Source organism: Nelumbo nucifera, chromosome 1, assembly GCF_055504915.1.
Source record: "Nelumbo nucifera cultivar China Antique chromosome 1, China Antique-T2T, whole genome shotgun sequence".
Lineage (NCBI taxonomy): Eukaryota > Viridiplantae > Streptophyta > Magnoliopsida > Proteales > Nelumbonaceae > Nelumbo > Nelumbo nucifera.
Genome location: NC_142649.1, coordinates 25,674,462 through 25,692,737, shown reverse-complemented (window position 1 = coordinate 25,692,737; position 18,276 = coordinate 25,674,462). Strand labels below are relative to the sequence as shown.

At 39.1% G+C, this 18,276-nt stretch overlaps 1 protein-coding gene across 4 annotated transcripts in view; it reads left to right on the top strand.

The window, feature by feature from the left end:
- TPR8 (Tetratricopeptide repeat (TPR)-like superfamily protein) overlaps window positions 1-18,276 on the top strand; it is a 123,788-nt gene that overhangs the window by 57,490 nt on the left and 48,022 nt on the right. For all 4 annotated transcript variants that reach the window (XM_010245563.3, XM_088896237.1, XM_088896239.1 and 1 more), the window contains exons 5-6: window positions 1,241-1,307; window positions 4,880-4,976. In XM_010245563.3, the coding sequence (XP_010243865.1) occupies window positions 1,241-1,307; window positions 4,880-4,976 (164 nt within the window). The remainder of the gene's footprint in view (window positions 1-1,240; window positions 1,308-4,879; window positions 4,977-18,276) is intronic.

Here is an 18,276-nt window from a genome sequence, read left to right as displayed (position 1 = left end):
CATGTTTGTAATTGTTTTATATCGAGGGGTCACCTTGCCTTTGAAGGTGACAGCTGTACTAGGTTATCCTTTAATTTAATGAAAGTTACCGTTTCCAATAAAAAAACATGATGTTTCTCTAACTCCTAACCCTCTGATTAAAGATATGTAACACTTACGAGAGCTTCTTTTTGAAGGTGGGAGCTTTTCCTTTCTGATTTTGACTGATAACAAAATTTATTGAAGATCAATAATCAATAACAGTTGGAGAGATAGATTGAGGAGAAGAGGAATCTAGGCCTAAGTTTGACCCCCACAATTACAAAGGCCTAGCCTAACCACAATCCCAAACCTATAGTTGACTAGCCATCTAGATATGAACTTGTCCTTGACTGAACTCTAATCTCAATAACCATAAGAGCCAATGCATCTAACTAGTAACCAAAAATAAATAAATAAATAATCTGGGAATAAAATTGTGTTTACAAAATTAGTTCACTAGAGCCTTTCCTGGCATTTCTTTACTTCTATGCCTGCTTCCATTTCCAATGTTGGACTTTTGAAAGTAGTCTCCAGTACTTTTATCCTGGTATTTATTTCAAAAAGCCAAGTAGAAGATGTAACTAAGTACTAAAGTGTCCAGTTTCTGGCATGCCTTCTTTGGAAGATGTGTTATGTTATGAAAGATCTCATATAACTGACTATTTGCTACCAATCTGGCTAGTTGATCAACTTTATTGGCTTCATGATATACTTGAAAGTCAAGTAATCCTCCTGTTTTAAGTCTCAAATATTTGCCATTTCTTTCTTTTATGATAAATAACAAAGAGAATTCTATTAAGATTTGAAGCGGAACCAAATTCCGCAACCAGCACTTTGGGGGAGTTATTAATGGTGCATAGCACCGAATACCAAAAAAAAAAAAAAAATTAGCAGCTTATTTTGGATATGGCCTTCATTTTGGTTTCGTTATTATTTTTTTGTTGTCGATCTTGCACAATTTTGGTTATTTGAACTCTATTGCAGCATAAGTATCACCAATTAAATTGGTGCATTATCCTATATTCCTATGTTATGGATTTAGAACTTTCCTCCCTTTTGTCTTATTCGGGTTCTTTCTCTTCTAAGACTTGATAGTAGTTGAAAAATTTTGCTGGTCAATCTATCATACTTATTATACTTTTCTTGTTGACCAAGTTTTTGTTACTTATTTCATCTCCTTGCACTGTGCTTGACAAGAACACATTATTTGTCATATCAGGAAATGGAAAGAGCTGGATGCCAGATTGTTAATCAGAAGACCCTGGCTGAGACTTTAAAATCCCAAGGTAAATCTTACACTTATTTGATCAATAGATGAACTGACAATAAGCTTGACAAGAACACATTATTTGTCATAACATGGTCGTGTTAAAGAGTCCGCTTAGTGGGATCTGAAAGGATGCCATTACTCTCAAATTTTGTGTATGTTCCTGTATATGTTGAGAAATTAGTTTAGATTCTTTTATGGTTCATATCTTTATTTATTATTGCTATTATTGTTCTCTTATAGTTTTTGTAAAATTGCTGTTTTTAATTCTTGACATGGGCAGCCAGTGGTACTATGGTCATTGCGCTTGTTTTAACTTTTAGTATAAATATAAGAGGAATGTCAACACAACGTTTTGTACATTCTTCCCATTCTCTCTTCCATTATACTTTCAGTTTCTATTGTTAGGTTTTTTGCACTAATTGCATATCAATTCTTGTATTCATCTGTGAATTTAGATGGCTGTTTACAGTGAAATATAATGCTAATGGAACAAAAGGAAGGTACTAGGCTCAATTGGAAGTAAAAAGGTTATACACAAACTTATGGTGTTGGTTAACTTTTGCTCTAACAGCTAAGATGTACTCTATAAGAGTTTTATTGTCACTTGCTTCCATCTATTTTCATGGCCTTTATATTAGATGGATGTTAAAATGATAGGTAGCCTACTTCTAGCTATTGTGCATTAGTTAGTAGTACTCTATAAGTGTTTTTGCTTGTTCCAATGCAGAGGTAAAATATTACACTGACCCATGGTGTATTTGAAGCCCGGTGGTTAAAGTCACACTTAATTGTCGATGCTATATTGCTATAACTAGGCTTTCATTAACATTGCACATAATCCTATACTACATGATTGAACTAAACATATTGAGGTTGATTAACACTCTATTAGAGAGCGAGAGAGAGTAGTAGTATATAGAGAAGTTTGCCTACCACTTTTTATTTATGCATCTGTCTGATATTTTCACTAATACTGTATTGGGTTTTGTTAGAGTCGACAGTACAAGGGTATTTTGGTCATTTGTCTAACTAGTTGAGAGTGAATAGTCTGTTTTGTTTAAGTTGTGTCCCATACTTAATGAGGGACAATACAGTCTTTTGTAATTCAGCATATATACAATATAAATACAAGTGGGTCGACTAGGGGAGAGTGACTTTTTTTCTCTAGAACGAACCCTTTCTTCTTCTCTTTCTCTCTTTCTCCTTCTTCTTCTTCTTCTTCTTCTTCTTACCTAGAACTAATCTAGGGCTAATCGATTTATTCACAGATTTGAAAGAATGGTAGGAAAATCTATACAAACCTTGTATAGGTTCCCTATCTTTCCTGCCTTTTCTTTAAAACCAAACACAGCCTAAAGGAATGGTAAAATCTAAGCCTAAACCAATTTAAGTATTTTGGGATGTTTGGTGGGGGAATTTTTATTCACTTATTTTGGGGCTTCCAATAGGTGCAAAAGCTTCATTTTCGTCTACTTGGCTGCCCGTTTTGGACAGAATTGATCAAAGGTTGGCAGGGTGGAAAGGGAAATATCTCTCTTGGTGGAAGAATCACATGAATAAAGTATCTTGCCTAACCTACCAGTGTATTATTTGTCTGCTGAAAGTTCCAGCATCGGTTGCAAACCCAATTGAGAAGATGCACAGGGATTTTCTTTTGGGCATTAAAGGGTTTGAAAAGAAGTATCGCTTAGTAAAATGTGATTGGGTGTGTATATATAAAAAAGATAGCGGTTTAGGGATAAGAAAAGTGAGATTATTCAACAAGGCACTCTTGGGTAAATGGCTATGGAGATTTGGGGTAGAAAGGAATGCTCTTTCGAGAAAGGTAGTGGCATGTAAATAAGGGGTGAAGTCATCATACGGAGATATATGTTTGGAAAGGAATTGAGTTTTCAGTCAGCCTTCTTAAACTTTGTATCCTTTAAGGTTGGAGATGGTTGAACTATAGTTTTGGGGAGAGGATTGGGTGGGAGGTTAGTAGGTTCTGTGATTTGTACCCTTGACCTTATGAAGATGCAATAGGTGGAAGGAATCCATGAATGATGCCTACTCGACAAACATTTTTATAGTGGTCTTTCACGGAATTAGGTCGAGGTTGGAGGTGAAAGGAGTTTGGGGAAAGCCCATCCTTCCTAGAGTGGAGGCATTTGCATGGTTAGTGGCACTGGATAGCATTCTTACGCAAGATCACATAAAAAATAGAGGAATTCAGCTGGCTGGGAGATGCTGCTTATGTGGGGCTGCTGAAAAGAATGTGTGTGCTTGTGCTTTGGATGTTGCTATTCAAAGTACATATGGGGCTTCTTTTTGGTCTCTTTAACATTGACATTTGGGAGCCAAGATCCCGAGTAATCTTTGCTTGTTGGCTTACATTAAGAGGGAATATGAAGGTGAGGATAGCTTGGAACTGTGTTCCTTTTTCTATTTGTTGGGAGATTTGAAAGGAGAGAAGTAGAAGTATCTTTGAAGAAAAATCTCAAAGAGGGGGCCAAATTGCTGTTATTTGTGGAAAAAAATATTTTAATTTTACCAGAACTTGAGGGAGTCTTAAAGGAAGCACTTGGAAATGGTTTTTGGTCTCAAAGAGGGGACCAATCTTTGTACTTTTGAGCTATTTTGTTATTTTTCTCTTTTGTATGCTTGTATGGTTGGTAATCCCTCATCACCCTAAGATGTACTTTTATTTCAATAAATTTTTCTTTTTATTTATTAAAAAATGATGGAAACTTAGATATAACACCTCATACACAATCTTCAATGGAAAAAAGGCCATTGCCAAATGCTGGTCCTAGCTCTGTCTTGGGAGGGGTGCATGGATCCATGCCTAATCTTTAGCCTTTTTTTTGCATAAAGTTACCATTCTTAGACTTAGAACCCATGTTCAGAAGCTACTCATTTTTGGTTGTGTAGCTATTTTTTCTTGGTGTTCTCCTTTGGGAAACCTTTGGGCTGTGTTTGGTTTGAAGGAAAAAGTAGGAAAATGAAGGGAAAGGTGGGGAAACCTATACAAGGTCACCTTTCCCTTCCTTTCCCTACCTTTTCCTTCAAGCAAAACATAGCCTTGGTGTCTGTTTTTGTTTTGGATTAGATAATCGTACTTTTCTTTGTTTTCTTTTAATAATATTATCTCTTTGATATAGCTATCTATAAAATATAATAATTTATTTGCTAATTCGACACTCCAGCCTCTTGTTGATGCTAAATTGCTAATGCATGGGCTATACTTATTACTACTGATCTAAGTATTCAACCTAGTGGCACTATTCATATGTGTTTTTCATATGGCTAGAAAGGTCGTCTATATGCTTTTCTATTTCTAATTAAGCTTTTACTTATTATATATGTTTATGTATAGCCATGTTCCAGTGTTGGGAATTTTAGAAGTCCATGTGCCAGACACCTCTTGACACCTGGACACTTGGAATTTGTGCCTCTTACCTAGGTAACACTACCTATATGTGTTTTGTCTCTTGTCCTCTTGGTCCTGTGATTGTTGATTATAGGATGTTGAAAAATGTATAATTATTTATGCCAGTATATCTTCATAGTCTCAATTGTCTCTATAAGCATGTTTTTTTCCTTCTCCAGGCAACCGGGCAATGCAGTCAAATTCATACTCTGAAGCAATTGAGCTCTACACTTGTGCAATTGCTCTTTCTGAGAATGCTGTATACTACTGTAACAGGTAAAAGTTGACTACTGGCTAGATTTAAAATTTGATAAAAATCAAAGCTTGCTTTGCATAATGAATTGTTGGTTTTGGATTATAGAATAGAATGATTTTGGGTCTTAAATCTAGTGATGTTGGGTATTCAAATGTGGAAATTTTTTTGTGTACTTTTTTCAGGTTTAATAAGTTCAACAATATATTTTTCATATTTGGAGGAAAAGAAAACCAATAAAGTATCTGACATTTCAGACTAGAAAGATACTTTTTGAATGCTTTGAAGTGGTTTCTCTTGCCCAACAAGGTTACCTGGTGTTATAGGAATGGGATCAAGAAGTTTTTTTTTTTTTTTTTGGAAAAAGGTAAAGTAATTTATTCATAGAGAATGATGATTACTACAACAAGACCAGGCCACTAGATCTGTTTAAATTGTTGCTCATATGTGTTTTGATGATAACAAACTCATTGAGAGTACTAATGGTTTGAAAAATTTGTACCTGTAGAGAAACTATCCTCATTTGAGCCTAACAAAGATGAAGAAGAAACTATTTACATGAGGCAAGGAAGGACAGTTGACGTTCCTCATTTGAGCTTAAAAAGATGAACAAAATTTATTTACATGAGACAAGGAAGGGTAGTTGATTCTCATGATGCAGTGAAGACACTTTAAGTCTCTCCAAAGAAGATGATAATTCAAATAATAAAATGAAGTCATCAAGCACCATTTACAAAGGAAGATTTGTTACCAAAGGAAGAAGAAAAAGAAGACATCAAGCTCCAAAGTACTAAAGTTTGTTTTCACCTTTTTAGGACTTGATGCAACCGGTGCAAGATATACAACATGGGCTTGAATGAAACCATACTTGGTTAACCAATCTAGAGACCAATGGCTAAAGTTGGGTCTGGTTCTTGAGCTTTCCTAGATTTTAATTGAGTTAAAAATGTAATAATTCCCAAGCCTTGGAATGAAGTCTCTAAGTGTTCTAAGGTTGGAGCTGTCGAAGTAGTAGACTACTAGGAGAAAGTAGTAGATTACTTTGCATTGTAAAATGCTGTTGGTGCATTTAGTCGACCACCCTTGACAACAGAGAGCAAAGTCACTCTATAGTCAATTACCCTTGAACCTATAGTTGACTACTCTTGATAGCAGTCACTTGGGAGCTTATGAGTTGACTACCAGCTCGTATTTTGTCGATCGAAACATGAAGAAAAACTTCTCATGTGATTTCTATTCAACCATTTGAACTGCAATGTTTCTATCCTCCTTAGAAAATGGTTTTAAGCAAGTTGAGAAACATTTCAAATTCTACCAATAGAGGATTAATGAGCTTCATCGTTCAAATAATGGTAAAAAAATGACTGTATTCCTTAGCCTATGAAGATATGTGAGAAGAGGAAGAAAGGTGTGACAACCATGTGAAAATGGAAGAAGAGGCTGAAAGAAGATTAGGGGTGGAAGGAAGAGAAGAAAGATGGAACCTAAAAAAAGAATTGGAAGAAACCTTAAGAAAGGAAGAGATAATGTGGAGGCAAAAGTCAAGATGCAAATGGCTCAAAGAAAGGGATAGAAATTTGAAGTTCTTCCAGGTGCTGGCAAATGGGAGGAGGAAAAATACAATTCATGCTTTGGAGTGGAATGGGATAATGCTAACTGAGGAAGTGGTTATTGCAAAGGCTTTTGTACACCACTTTAAAGCCATCTATAACAAACCGAGAGGAGGAAGAGAGAGCCTACAAGATCTAGAGTGGCAAACAGGGCATAGGCAATTAATGGAATCCTTGGAGAGAAGATTTGAGGTAAAAGAGGTAAGGGAAGCAAGTTTTTCGATGGGCAGATCAAATGCTCCAGGACCGGATGGTTTTTTGATGGCCTTCTATCAGGATTGTTGGGAGATTTTAGAAGGTGATCTAATGGAGGTCTTTGAGGAATTCTTTGAAAGAGGGAAAATCAATTCGGGAGCAAATGCCACATTTATTTCATTGGTCCCAAAGAAATCGGAGGCTAGTCAACCGAAGGATTTTAAACCAATTAACTTGGTCGGGAGCATGTATAAAATCATAATAAAGGTTTTGGCCTCAAGGATAAATCGTAGATCAAATCCTGATTGCAAATGAGTGTGTGGAATATAAAAAAAGGAAAAGAGAAAGGGGTGTTATGTAAACTAGATTTAGAGAAGGCTTATGATTTGGTGGAATGGGAGTTTCTTCTGGAAGTCCTAATGTGTAGTGGCTTCGGAGAGAGGTGGTATAGATGGGTAAAAGGGTGTATTTCAACTTGTCACTACTCTATTCTGGTAAGTGGGGTGGCTATAGATTTATTTTTTTTTCCGGAGAAAAGATGCTTAAGGAAAGGAAACCCTTTATCCCTCTTTCTTTTTACATTGGTTGCCGATGTATTGAGTGTTATGATTGCTAAGGCCGATGCTAGGAACTTGCTAAAAGTGTGGAAAGTGGGGAGGGAGGGTGTGATGATTACTCACTTGCAATTTGTGGATGATTTAATTCTCGTTCGTGAGGGGGAAAGGAAGGAAATGGAGTAGCTTAAAGCTTTAGTTAACCGGTTTGAATTGGAGTAAGATTACTCCGGAAAAAATTAATACCTGTGATGTATTACAAAATAGAAGGCCAAATCAGTGCCTTTCCCCTCATGTGTGCTCCCTTTGCTTTGCTTGTGGTGAGAATTCTGAACACCTGCTAATTTTCTGAACTTTTATATCATTTATTTGGGAGTGGTTTTCTTTAGACAACCCAAGAAAAGGGGAAGGATGTTATGGAAAACCACAAGAGCTGCAGTCTTATGATCAGTTTGGAGGACTTGGTTGATTGGATCACTATCAAGATAGTGCATTGGGTAAAAGCAGATGAGTTATTTAAGGAATTCACAGTGGATGATATAATCAGGGTCTGGAATACAGTAGCCAACTCTTAAAGATATATCCCAACAATTCAAGAGAGTTGGGCAGCCTCTACAAAACAAAAAATAAAGTCCAATTTTGATGGAAGCTCCCTTGGTAACCCGGGGCCCTCAGGTGTAGGGGGAGTCTTTGGAGACGGGGAAGGAAAAATTCTAGCTCTATTTTCAGGGCCTATAGGAGTGGGTGATTCATTAAGAGCTGAGGTATTAGCACTGCTGCAAGGTCTGAGACTGGCTAAACAGACAGGACTACAACCGATTGAAGTAGTAGGGGACTCAAGATTAGTAATAGACTGGATGAAATCTGGAAGTTTGGGAATCTGGAACCACAGTTAAGTTATGAGAGAAGTCTGGTGCCTTGCAAGGAAAGTTGGAGCAAACTTCCAATGGGTTAGAAGAACAGAAAATGGGATGGCTGATGCTCTAGCCAAACAAGGATCAAACAGGAGTGAACTTTTGTGGGCTGCCTTGTAACAGTGGTTATGAATGTGGGTCAGCATTTCAGCTTTGGAATGCTGGAGATGTAATTATCTTGTTTAACTTGTTTATTTCTTAATGAAAGTTACCATTTCCTATCAAAAGAAAAACTTCGTCTTGTTCATTTATATTTCAGTTGCAAGTCATTAATTGCGGTTACTTGAGTTGTTCATTCACTTTGTTCAACTGCAACATTGAACAATTGCACACACTAAGTCTTCATTCTCCTGCACTTAGTTCCAATTCACCCCCCTCTTGGGTCTAGCAAACTTGGCAACATAAATGGCTAACATGAAGTATGAACTTGACGGTACAATGGGTGGGGAGGCCTTCATCAAGATACTGGGGGCTACCTTTGGAGGCCAATTATTGATCGATAGCCATGTAGGATCCAATAGTGGAGATGTTTGAAAGTGTTAAGGAGAGTAGATTTCTTGTATTAGGGGCTGTAGGATGGCTTTGTCTTTCCTTTTCTCATATGAAGGGTATTCCTGTCCAGAATTTATCATAAACAGGTTTTTTTATATAAACACAACTTTAATTAATATAAGTAGTGGACCGACTGGTTAAGAGAGTTAGACTCTTTTAATCTCTTCTCTATCAGTTTGACTGTGCTCTCTTTCTCTCGGGCCCTTTTCTCCTTTCTCCTTCCTCTCTCTCCCTTCTCTTTTGTCTTCTCTTTTCTTTTTCTTCTGGTTTGCTGCCTTCCATTACTGTTCGATTGTGGTTACCATGTTTAAAGGAAGGAAGCTTGTTTGATGGGTTTGATGTAGTATTGGCCAAGAAGGTCATGATTTTTATTTGTATGGACCAATGTAGTAAAGATGTACTTCATATTTATTTCTAGAGGTTAATCAATGGTAACAATTCAACAGATTTGTATTTCTAGTGTTTCCTGCAAGTCTCATACCAAACAACAAATATAAGGGGTAAACTAGATGGTTCTGCTAGTACTTACCTGTCACTTGAACATCACATCAATAGACAAGTAAATAAGACTTACCAATCAACAAACAAAAATTAGCTTTACTAATCTCAAACATGTTGATCAAGCATACCACTGGATTCCAATCCAGAAGTGGTGCTTGAAGAGCAGAATGATTGCCAATTTATTTTCTTTTCTTTTTATAAGTAACCTTAAATAAATTTTATAAATTATGAGAAAATGTGCACAAGATGTACATCCAGCCAATACAATAGGTAGTCCCTACTACCTTACCCATATCATTACCCTTGTTTGATTTACAATTTACCCCAAAACATCTGATTTCTGTCAACCCCTTGTTTTGCTAAGGCACCAGCCATAGAATCTGGTGATCTTCGCACCCATTGAATTTTCACTTGGAAGTTGCTAATCAACCATCTAAACTTCTTAATTTCACTTATATACCTGCACAGTGCTCCCTTGTCATTCAACAGTCAACCTATTACTGCTTTTGAATCACCTTCAATGATTATTTATTTCAATTTAGCCTTTAGCCTGTTGTATGCTCTCCAACACTAAACATTTCTGCCCTTAATGCGTACTCTACTCCAATTGGCTGGAAAATATAACAACGACATGACCCTCATTCTGAAACATACCACGTATTCCTTAAGGCCCCAAATTCCCTCCCCACACTGTTTCCATTAAAATTAAGTTTGATGGATCCCCTCTCTAGTGGTGCCCAATTTATTTGAGATACACTCTTCATTGAAGAAGGTACAACCAATTCCACTTTTTGAATATATATCGGTTGAGAAGAGAGAGAAGACATCCAAAGATTTAAGCCAATGGGCCAACCTAATGGTTATGCATTCCACCATCACTTCCTTGCTTCCCTCCTAATTCTTAAATATTCTTATATTCCTCTCCTCTCAGGTCGTCCATATGAGACCTGCCCTTCTACATCTCCACAAATTTTTTTCCCATTTCTTTGGCAAGCTAATGTCAATGGTTAGAACAAACCAATCAAACTAGTCAGGAGAGTCAATGGACACCCAAATAAAGAGAAGAATCATTCCCAAATATAAGCAACAAGTAGATATGAGATTAGCGATGATAAGAAGTCTCATTGTTAGCTTGTCAGATAACAGATCAATTAGGAGATAAGTAGTTATTAGGCCTCCTTTTTTGTACAAGTCCAGAGTATTAATTTTCCCATGAAACACTTTCAAGAAAAGCACACCAACTCTAGGTGGGATTGGCCTACCCCATACTTCTTTCACTGGAAAAGGCTGCAAGGATGAAGGAGAAGAGGAAATGACTCTACCAAAAGATGAGAACAGAAGGAACACAAAGGATTAGAAGTCTAAATACGACCATCAGGAATAGAAGGATCCAAGAAAGCTTTCTCAAGCATTTGATGAACATTGGCAACACTAGGAATTTCCGAATATCGAATTCCCCTTCTGAAGCCTAGATTGATTGCTAATTTACATGCCAAAATTCATGTGAATATCTATATGTTATACTAAAATAGGGTCAAGGGTTTGAGAATAATGGACTGTACAATTCTTGTAGTTTCAGGCTGTATAGACTTGAAAAATAGGGCATGAAGCCAAGAGAAATGAAGACCAAGGAGTTCCATGATTGGGAGAAATATTTTCTTATAAATATATTAACAAAGGTGCATGTGCTTTGCAGTGCAAAGTTTGCAAAAAGCAATTTTAGATGATGATGATAGAATAATTTGTTCCCAAAATTTTCTACTACTTTTTTTATATTTCTATGTACATAAAAATAATACTTATCACACTTATTTTTGTTTAAAGTGATGAATATATAATATTAGAGATGCACCCAAATGTTTTCTACAAATTTTCTGCATTTTTTATTTTTTATGTTTTAATCTATTTTATTAATTTTTATTATTTTATTATGATATCAAGGGTTAACACATTTGACATGAAAGGCTGAGTTGTTAACCCAACACCAAATAGGATAACAATTTTATTTATGGCTTGGTTTTAGTAGAAGATCAAGACTGTAATCAGTCTTGAATCCTAATAGGTTTTAGGTTTACAAAACAGAAGAAAAGTGAGAGAAAGGAGAAGGAATAGAAGAGAAACAAGAGAACACAAGGGGTTGAAAGGAGGGATAGATTCTAACAGATCTGCCGCCGGCACTCTCTTATTATTTATAGGTTATGTTCAGTACATAATGGAAAGGACAGATCTGCCCTTAGTACTTACATGATAAATAAAGTACATAATGGAAACTAACACTACTATAACTGAAGCAAATAACTACACATGCTGTCCTATGAACACAGTGGGGACCACTGCTGTGGGGCCCACATCAGTGTTCTCTACACTCCCCCTCAAGTTGGGAGTAGATATCTATCATTCTCAACTTGGATAGGTCTGTCTCTAACTTCTTCCTTGGTACAGCCTTGGTGAGGATATCCGCGAGCTGCATATTAGATGTGATGTACGGAAGACACACTTCTTGTGATGTGACCCTCTTAGATGTGATGTACGGAAGACACACTTCTTGCGATGTGATCCTCTCTCGCACAAAATGTCGATCAACTTCGATATGTTTAGTTCTGTCATGCTGCACTGGGTTGTGGGCTATATTAATAGCTGCTTGATTATCACAATACAGCATTAAGGGCTTTTCATAGTCAATACCCAACTCTTCAAGTAGTGACCTCAGCCATAAGATTTCAGCCACTCCGTTAGCCATTGACCTGTATTCCGCTTCAGCACTGGAGCGAGAAACAACACTCTGCTTCTTACTCCTCCAAGAGACAAGGTTACCTCCCACAAGGGCACAATATCCAGAGGTAGACCTTCTGTCATCAACACTCCCAGCCCAATCGGCATCTGTATAGACCTCCACCCTCATGTGATTATTATTCTTGAGCAGTTTACCTCTACCCGGGCATCTCTTCAAGTATGCTAATATTGTCTCTACCGCAAGAAGATGAGAAGTTCTAGGGGAGTGCATGTACTGGCTAACAACACTAACTGCATAGCTGATATCTGGCCGAGTGAGGCAGAGATATAGGAGCTTTCCAACCAACTGTTGGAACATAACTTTGTCTTCAAGAGGCTCCCCGCCCTCTGCACTAATCTTGTGATTTTGTTCAATGGGTGTATCAGCCGGCTTAACACCCAACTTTCCAGTTTCCGCCAACAGATCTAGAACATATTTTCTCTGAGAGATAAAATTCCCCTGCTTGGATCTAGCAACCTCAATACCCAAAAAGTACCGTAGTGCACCAAGATCTTTCACCTCAAACTCTTGATGAAGGAGCTGTTTGAGGGACTCAATCTCATGGCTGTCATTTTCTGTCACCACAATATCATCAACATATACTGCAAGTAGTGTTAGAGAGGACTCCACCCTCTTGATGAATAGTGTATGATCTGACTGGGCCTGTACATAACCAAACTTTCCAAGGGCTAATCTGAACCTATCAAACCAGGCTCTAGGTGACTGCTTCAAACCATACAATGCCTTGTTCAGTCGGCAAACCTTCTTACCTGTCTCTGTATCATAGAATCCAGGAGGCAACTGCATGTAGACCTCTTCCTGTAAGTCTCCATTCAGAAAGGCATTTTTAACATCCATTTGGAACAAGGGCCAAGAATGATTTGCTGCAAGGGATAACAGAACTCGGATGGTGGTCATCTTGGCTATTATGCTAAGGTCTCCAAGTAGTCTATGCCATAAGTCTGAGTGAACTCCTTTGCAACCAGTCGGGCTTTGTACCTTTCAATATAGCCATCAACATTATGCTTCACAGTGAACACCCATCTGCATCCCACCAATTTCTTTCCTTTTGGTGGGTCAACCAGTGCCCAAGTATTATTCTTCAACAGGGCATCCATTTCGACTTGCATTGCATATTTCCATTTTGGAACTAATAAGGCTTCTTGCACTGTTCTTGGAATAGGGACATCGGTAATGGAACCGAGATAGGACCGGTAAGATGGAGATAGACGATCATAGGATAAGAACTGTGAGATGCTGTGAGCTGTAGAAGTGGTGCAATGTCGTTTCCCTTTGCGAATGGCAATGGGGAGATCAAGGTCATCCACAAGAGGGGAAGTGGCAACAGTGGGAGGTGTCTTAGTAGACTCTGGGTCTGGAGCCGCAGAAGGAACTGGAGCTGGCCGGGACTGCCGATGACTAGGATCAACCTGCCTGCATCGCCTGTGATAGACTCTCAACTCCTGCTCCCTCTGACCACCCTCACCACTATAGCCTTCATTACCCAGTGGAATAGGTAAAGGAACAGCCCCACTCAAAACAGCCCCACTTCCACCAGCCCCACTTCCACTCTCACTGCTCTCTCCCTGAGGAAAGAAACTCAAAACAGCCCCACTCTCACTACTCTCCCCCTGAGGAGAAACCCTAGGATAATAGGGTGTCTCCTCAAAGAAGGTGACATCCATTGGAGACAAACCTTTTCCCTGAAATCGGATCATAGCAGCAATAACCCTTTTGAGTTTGTGCATAACCGAGGAAAATGCATTTGGAGGCCTTAGGTTCAAACTTGGAATGATGAGGCCCGAGAAGCTGAACAAAACAGGTACAACCAAAGGTTTTAAGGGGAACAATGAACAACTCCTCGTCTGGGTATAGAAAGGAAAAAGGGGTTTTCATATCAAGAACCCGGGAAGGAACTCGATTAATGAGATAAATTGCCGTGAGGATAGCATCACCCCAGAAGCGAATAGGTACATTGGAGGTAAACATAATGCTTCTAGCCACCTCCAAGATATGCCTATTCTTCCTTTCGGCAACGCCGTTCTGCTGTGGTGTATAAGGGCAAGTGCTCTGGTGAATAACTCCATGGCTAAGAAGGTAGGAGGTCAATGGCTAAGCAATGTATTCCTTTGCATTATCAGATCTAAGGACTTTGATTTTGGCCCCAAACTGAGTGAGAATCATCTGATGGAAGTTTTGAGTCAGAGCAGGAACCTCATCCCGAGAACGCATAAGATAGACCCAAGAAAAGCGGGTATGGTCATCAACAAACAGTAGAAAATATCTGTACCCACCCACAGAAGAGATATGATATGGCCCCCAAACATCAGTATGCACAATATCAAAAGAGGAATTACTCCGTTTATTACTTAAAGAATAAGAGGTTCTACAATGTTTGGCAAACTCACAACTCTCACACCTCAACTTTGATAACTCAACAGACTCAAATAAAGCAGGAAACAGACTCTTCAAAGACTTAAAAGACAAATGACCTAATCGGTTATGCCAAAGCATAACCGGACTCACAGACTGGGAAACAAAAGACTTCTTATCCACTGATTCCTCCTGACGAGAACTCTCTCCAAGCAGATAGATCCCGTTCGTCTCACATCCAGTCCCAATCACCTTCCTCGTCTCCAAATCCTGAAAAACACATCGGTCAGGGAAAAAGGTTACTGAACAATTCATGTGTTTGGTAATACTATTAACTGAAAGTAGGTTAGTATCAAGCTTAGGAACATGCAAGACAGAAGATAAAGAGATAGTATGTGATAGCTTGATGTCCCCCTTGCCCGAAATGGGAACAAGAGAGCCATCATCAATGGATACTCTATCTCGGCCAGAGGACAAGTGATAAGAAGTGAACAATGATGGCAAGCTAGTCATATGGTCGGATGCACCTGAATCTATTACCCAGCAGTGGTCAGTATTACCTGGAGCTGAGGCTCAAGTACCTGAATGTGCAAATGCAGATGTGGCAGGAGCTGATGGTGACTGAGATGGCTGAGCTGAACTCCCAACTTCCTTTTCCAACTGTATGAGGGCAGCCCGAACAACGGCTAAAGTCTCTAGGGATGTGCCTGATGAGGATGCTAAATCAGTGTTCACGGCCACATGAGCATTACCCTTCTTATTTCTTAGTTTTGCTGGGACCAAGTGAGGATGCAGCTTCCAACAAGTATCTTTTGTGTGCTTGGGTTTCTTGCAATGTTCACATACCAGATCCCGTTTATCTTCCTTCTTCCGGTCCCTTTCTGGATCACCCCCTGGCTTAGGTTTAATAGCTGTGAAGGCTGGGAAAGGGGGCTAAGGCTGCATCATAACTTTTCTCCCGGTCTCTTCACTATGCACTAGGGAGTATGCTTGAGAAAGGCTCACACTATCTCTTGTCAATATCTGTTGTCGCACAATGTCATATTCTGAATTCAAACCAGCTAGAAACTCAAATACTCTATTCGTCTCGACTTGCTTTCTATGAGTCTGTGCATCTTTGGGACTCTCCCACTCAAGGGTCTCTAGATGGTCAATCTCATGCCACAAGGATTTCAAGGTAGAGAAGTAGACAGAAACTGGCTTCTCTCCTTGTTTAAGGCTGTTCACCTCACACTTCAGTTCATAGGCTCTGGCAACATTAAGGGGTTGGGAATAGGTTTCTTTCACAACATCCCATATCTCTTTGGCTGTCTTTGCCCACAAGTAATTTTGGCTGATATGTGGCTGCATAGAATTACACAGCCATGCCATAACCAAATAGTTCTCTTGAACCCACTTGGTGTATGTTGGGTCCTCCTTGGAAGGTTCTTTCACATCTCCCAAGAGGTAACCCAGTTTTCCCCTTCCTCCAATAGCCATCATGGCTGATTGAGCCCACTCCAAGTAATTTGACCCATCAAATCTCATAGTTGTAATCTGAAACCCGGTTTCAGATACACTATCATAACTGTTGTTTCCAAAACTACTTTCTCCCTGACCCTTAAACTCCATCTTTGATCAAGAATCAGTGGCTACAAATTGTTAGAGCCACTATATCAGAAAACAGAGTAATATCAAGCAGGTCTGAAATCTGATCTGAAACCAACACAAATCTGATCTGATCTGAAATCTGATCTGAAATCAATCGCCTATCACAATATATGCAAGAAATCAACTCAAATCTGATCTGAAATCAATCGGCATGCACAATACCAGGCAGCCTGTCAATCTGAGATGCTATTTTCTGAAATCACTACTGTGGGGCCCACTGCTGCGAGAGCAAAATTAGGGTTTCAACTGTAGGTCTGAAATAAGTGCTCAGCTGCACTCTCCAAGCAGTCCGCACAAGTGGGACTTGTCGTAGGGTCAATATGAAACCCTAAAACTGATCACCTCTGAGAGGGGGGGGGTTCGGCCCAACAGTCTAACCCTAGAAACAAACTTAAAACAGTTCGGCCTCTCCTTCTAGATAGGTCCAACCTATCTCTACTGATTGCAGTCTTTGAAACTCAATAAAAAAAAACTTACTTATGGATTTTGTAGAGAAGATGGGCCGAATGGCCCATAGACTGTCATTTTATGTTATGTTATGTTTCTCTCTGTTGTGGGCCTTATTCTGGGCCCATACTCTGTAATATTCTGTTTTTTTGTATTTTCCTGCTCACTCAAGGGCCTCTCTGTAATTTGTCAAAGATTAACTTATTAATAAGATGTTTAGAGTGTTAGAGAGAGGTAATGTTCGAACCTCTCATTCTCTAACACTCATTGCAGCAGCTCTCTCTCTTCTCTTCCTCTCTTGTTTGCTGTTTTGCTGTTTTGCATCTAATCTCAAACAGTTCCATACATCAAGTGAACTGTTTTTCAACTTGGTATCAGAGCGGGTCGTTGCTTGGCGTGTCCCTCATGTGGTTCTAGTTCAGCCAACTGCATGAGGAGGTTCTAAGGCTGAATGTTTACAGTCATTCGCCTGGTTCTTGGAGGTCATTGGAGGGTGCCCAAGTTTCTATACACTTGGAGAAGGGTTCGGTGACCAGGAGGAATCAGAGAGCAAGTTTTTTAGCCTGATTTGAAATCAGAGAAAAGGGATTTCGAAGCTAGCTCAGAGAGCAAAGTGTTCAGCCTGGTTTGAAGTTCAAACCAGAGATACTGTAAGTTGTTTTCTCAGTTCTTTGCTGAGTTATTTTTGTTATTTGGGAGGACTGTTAAAGCATTCAAAGCACACCTCCATTCGGCCCACTGTTGCTGGACTGATTTCTGGGTTATTCTAGAAGTGTGGTTCGGCTGTTATTGGGCTTCCAAACTGCTGAAAAACTGATCTAAATTAAGTGGTACAAGCCTCTACTTTAGTTCAGCTGCTTCTTGGACCTAGACAAAGTGTTCTTGAAGTGATTTCTGCTTGTTAACAGTGAAGTGTTGACTGTTGCATACATATTGTTTGTAAAAAGTCCTCTTAGGTACTGTGGACTGTTTTCTTTGTTCTCCTTGGAAAATTACTGTTGGGAACCAAGAATACATATTGTTTGGAGGCCTGCTGATTGTTCCTTGAAGGCTGAATCAGGGTTTCTTCTCTTTGAAAGTGCTGCCACCGAACTTGGTTCTCACGGCTGTCAGTTCTGAACTGAGTTTGTGTGCTGCTGTGTTTGCTACTGTTTCAACTCAATCTGAGTTCTTTGAAATCAAATCACTTTTAAAGGCCTGCCGAAACCCTAATTGAAGCTGTTACATAATGGACTTCTCAGAAATTGAGAACAAGAGCACTGCTGAATATGGACATAATTTGGGAACTACAACTGATTCCTTGTTGGCTGTAACTACAGTTAAATTGGATGGAACCAATTATTTGGCCTGGTCACAATCCGTAAAAATTCATATTTGCAGTAGAGGAAAGTGGGGGTTTATCTCTGGGAGCAAGAAAGCTCCCCCAGAGGAGGATCCCTCTTATGAGAAATGGGTGCAGGAGAATTACACAGTGATTGGGTGGCTTGTGAACTCAATGCAGCCACAGATTAGCCAACATTACTTGTGGATGAACTCGGCTAAAGAAATCTGGGATAGTGTTGCAGAAACTTACTCCCAGAAGTTGAATGTTGCCAGAGCTTACAAACTGAGAAGTGATGTGAAGATTCTAAGACAGGGGGAGAAGTCACTTGCAGCATACTTCTCAGCCCTAAAATCTATATGGCAAGAAATTGACTTGATAGAGGCCGTGACATGGGATACCCCTAAGGATGCTGAAACATATAGGAAATTGG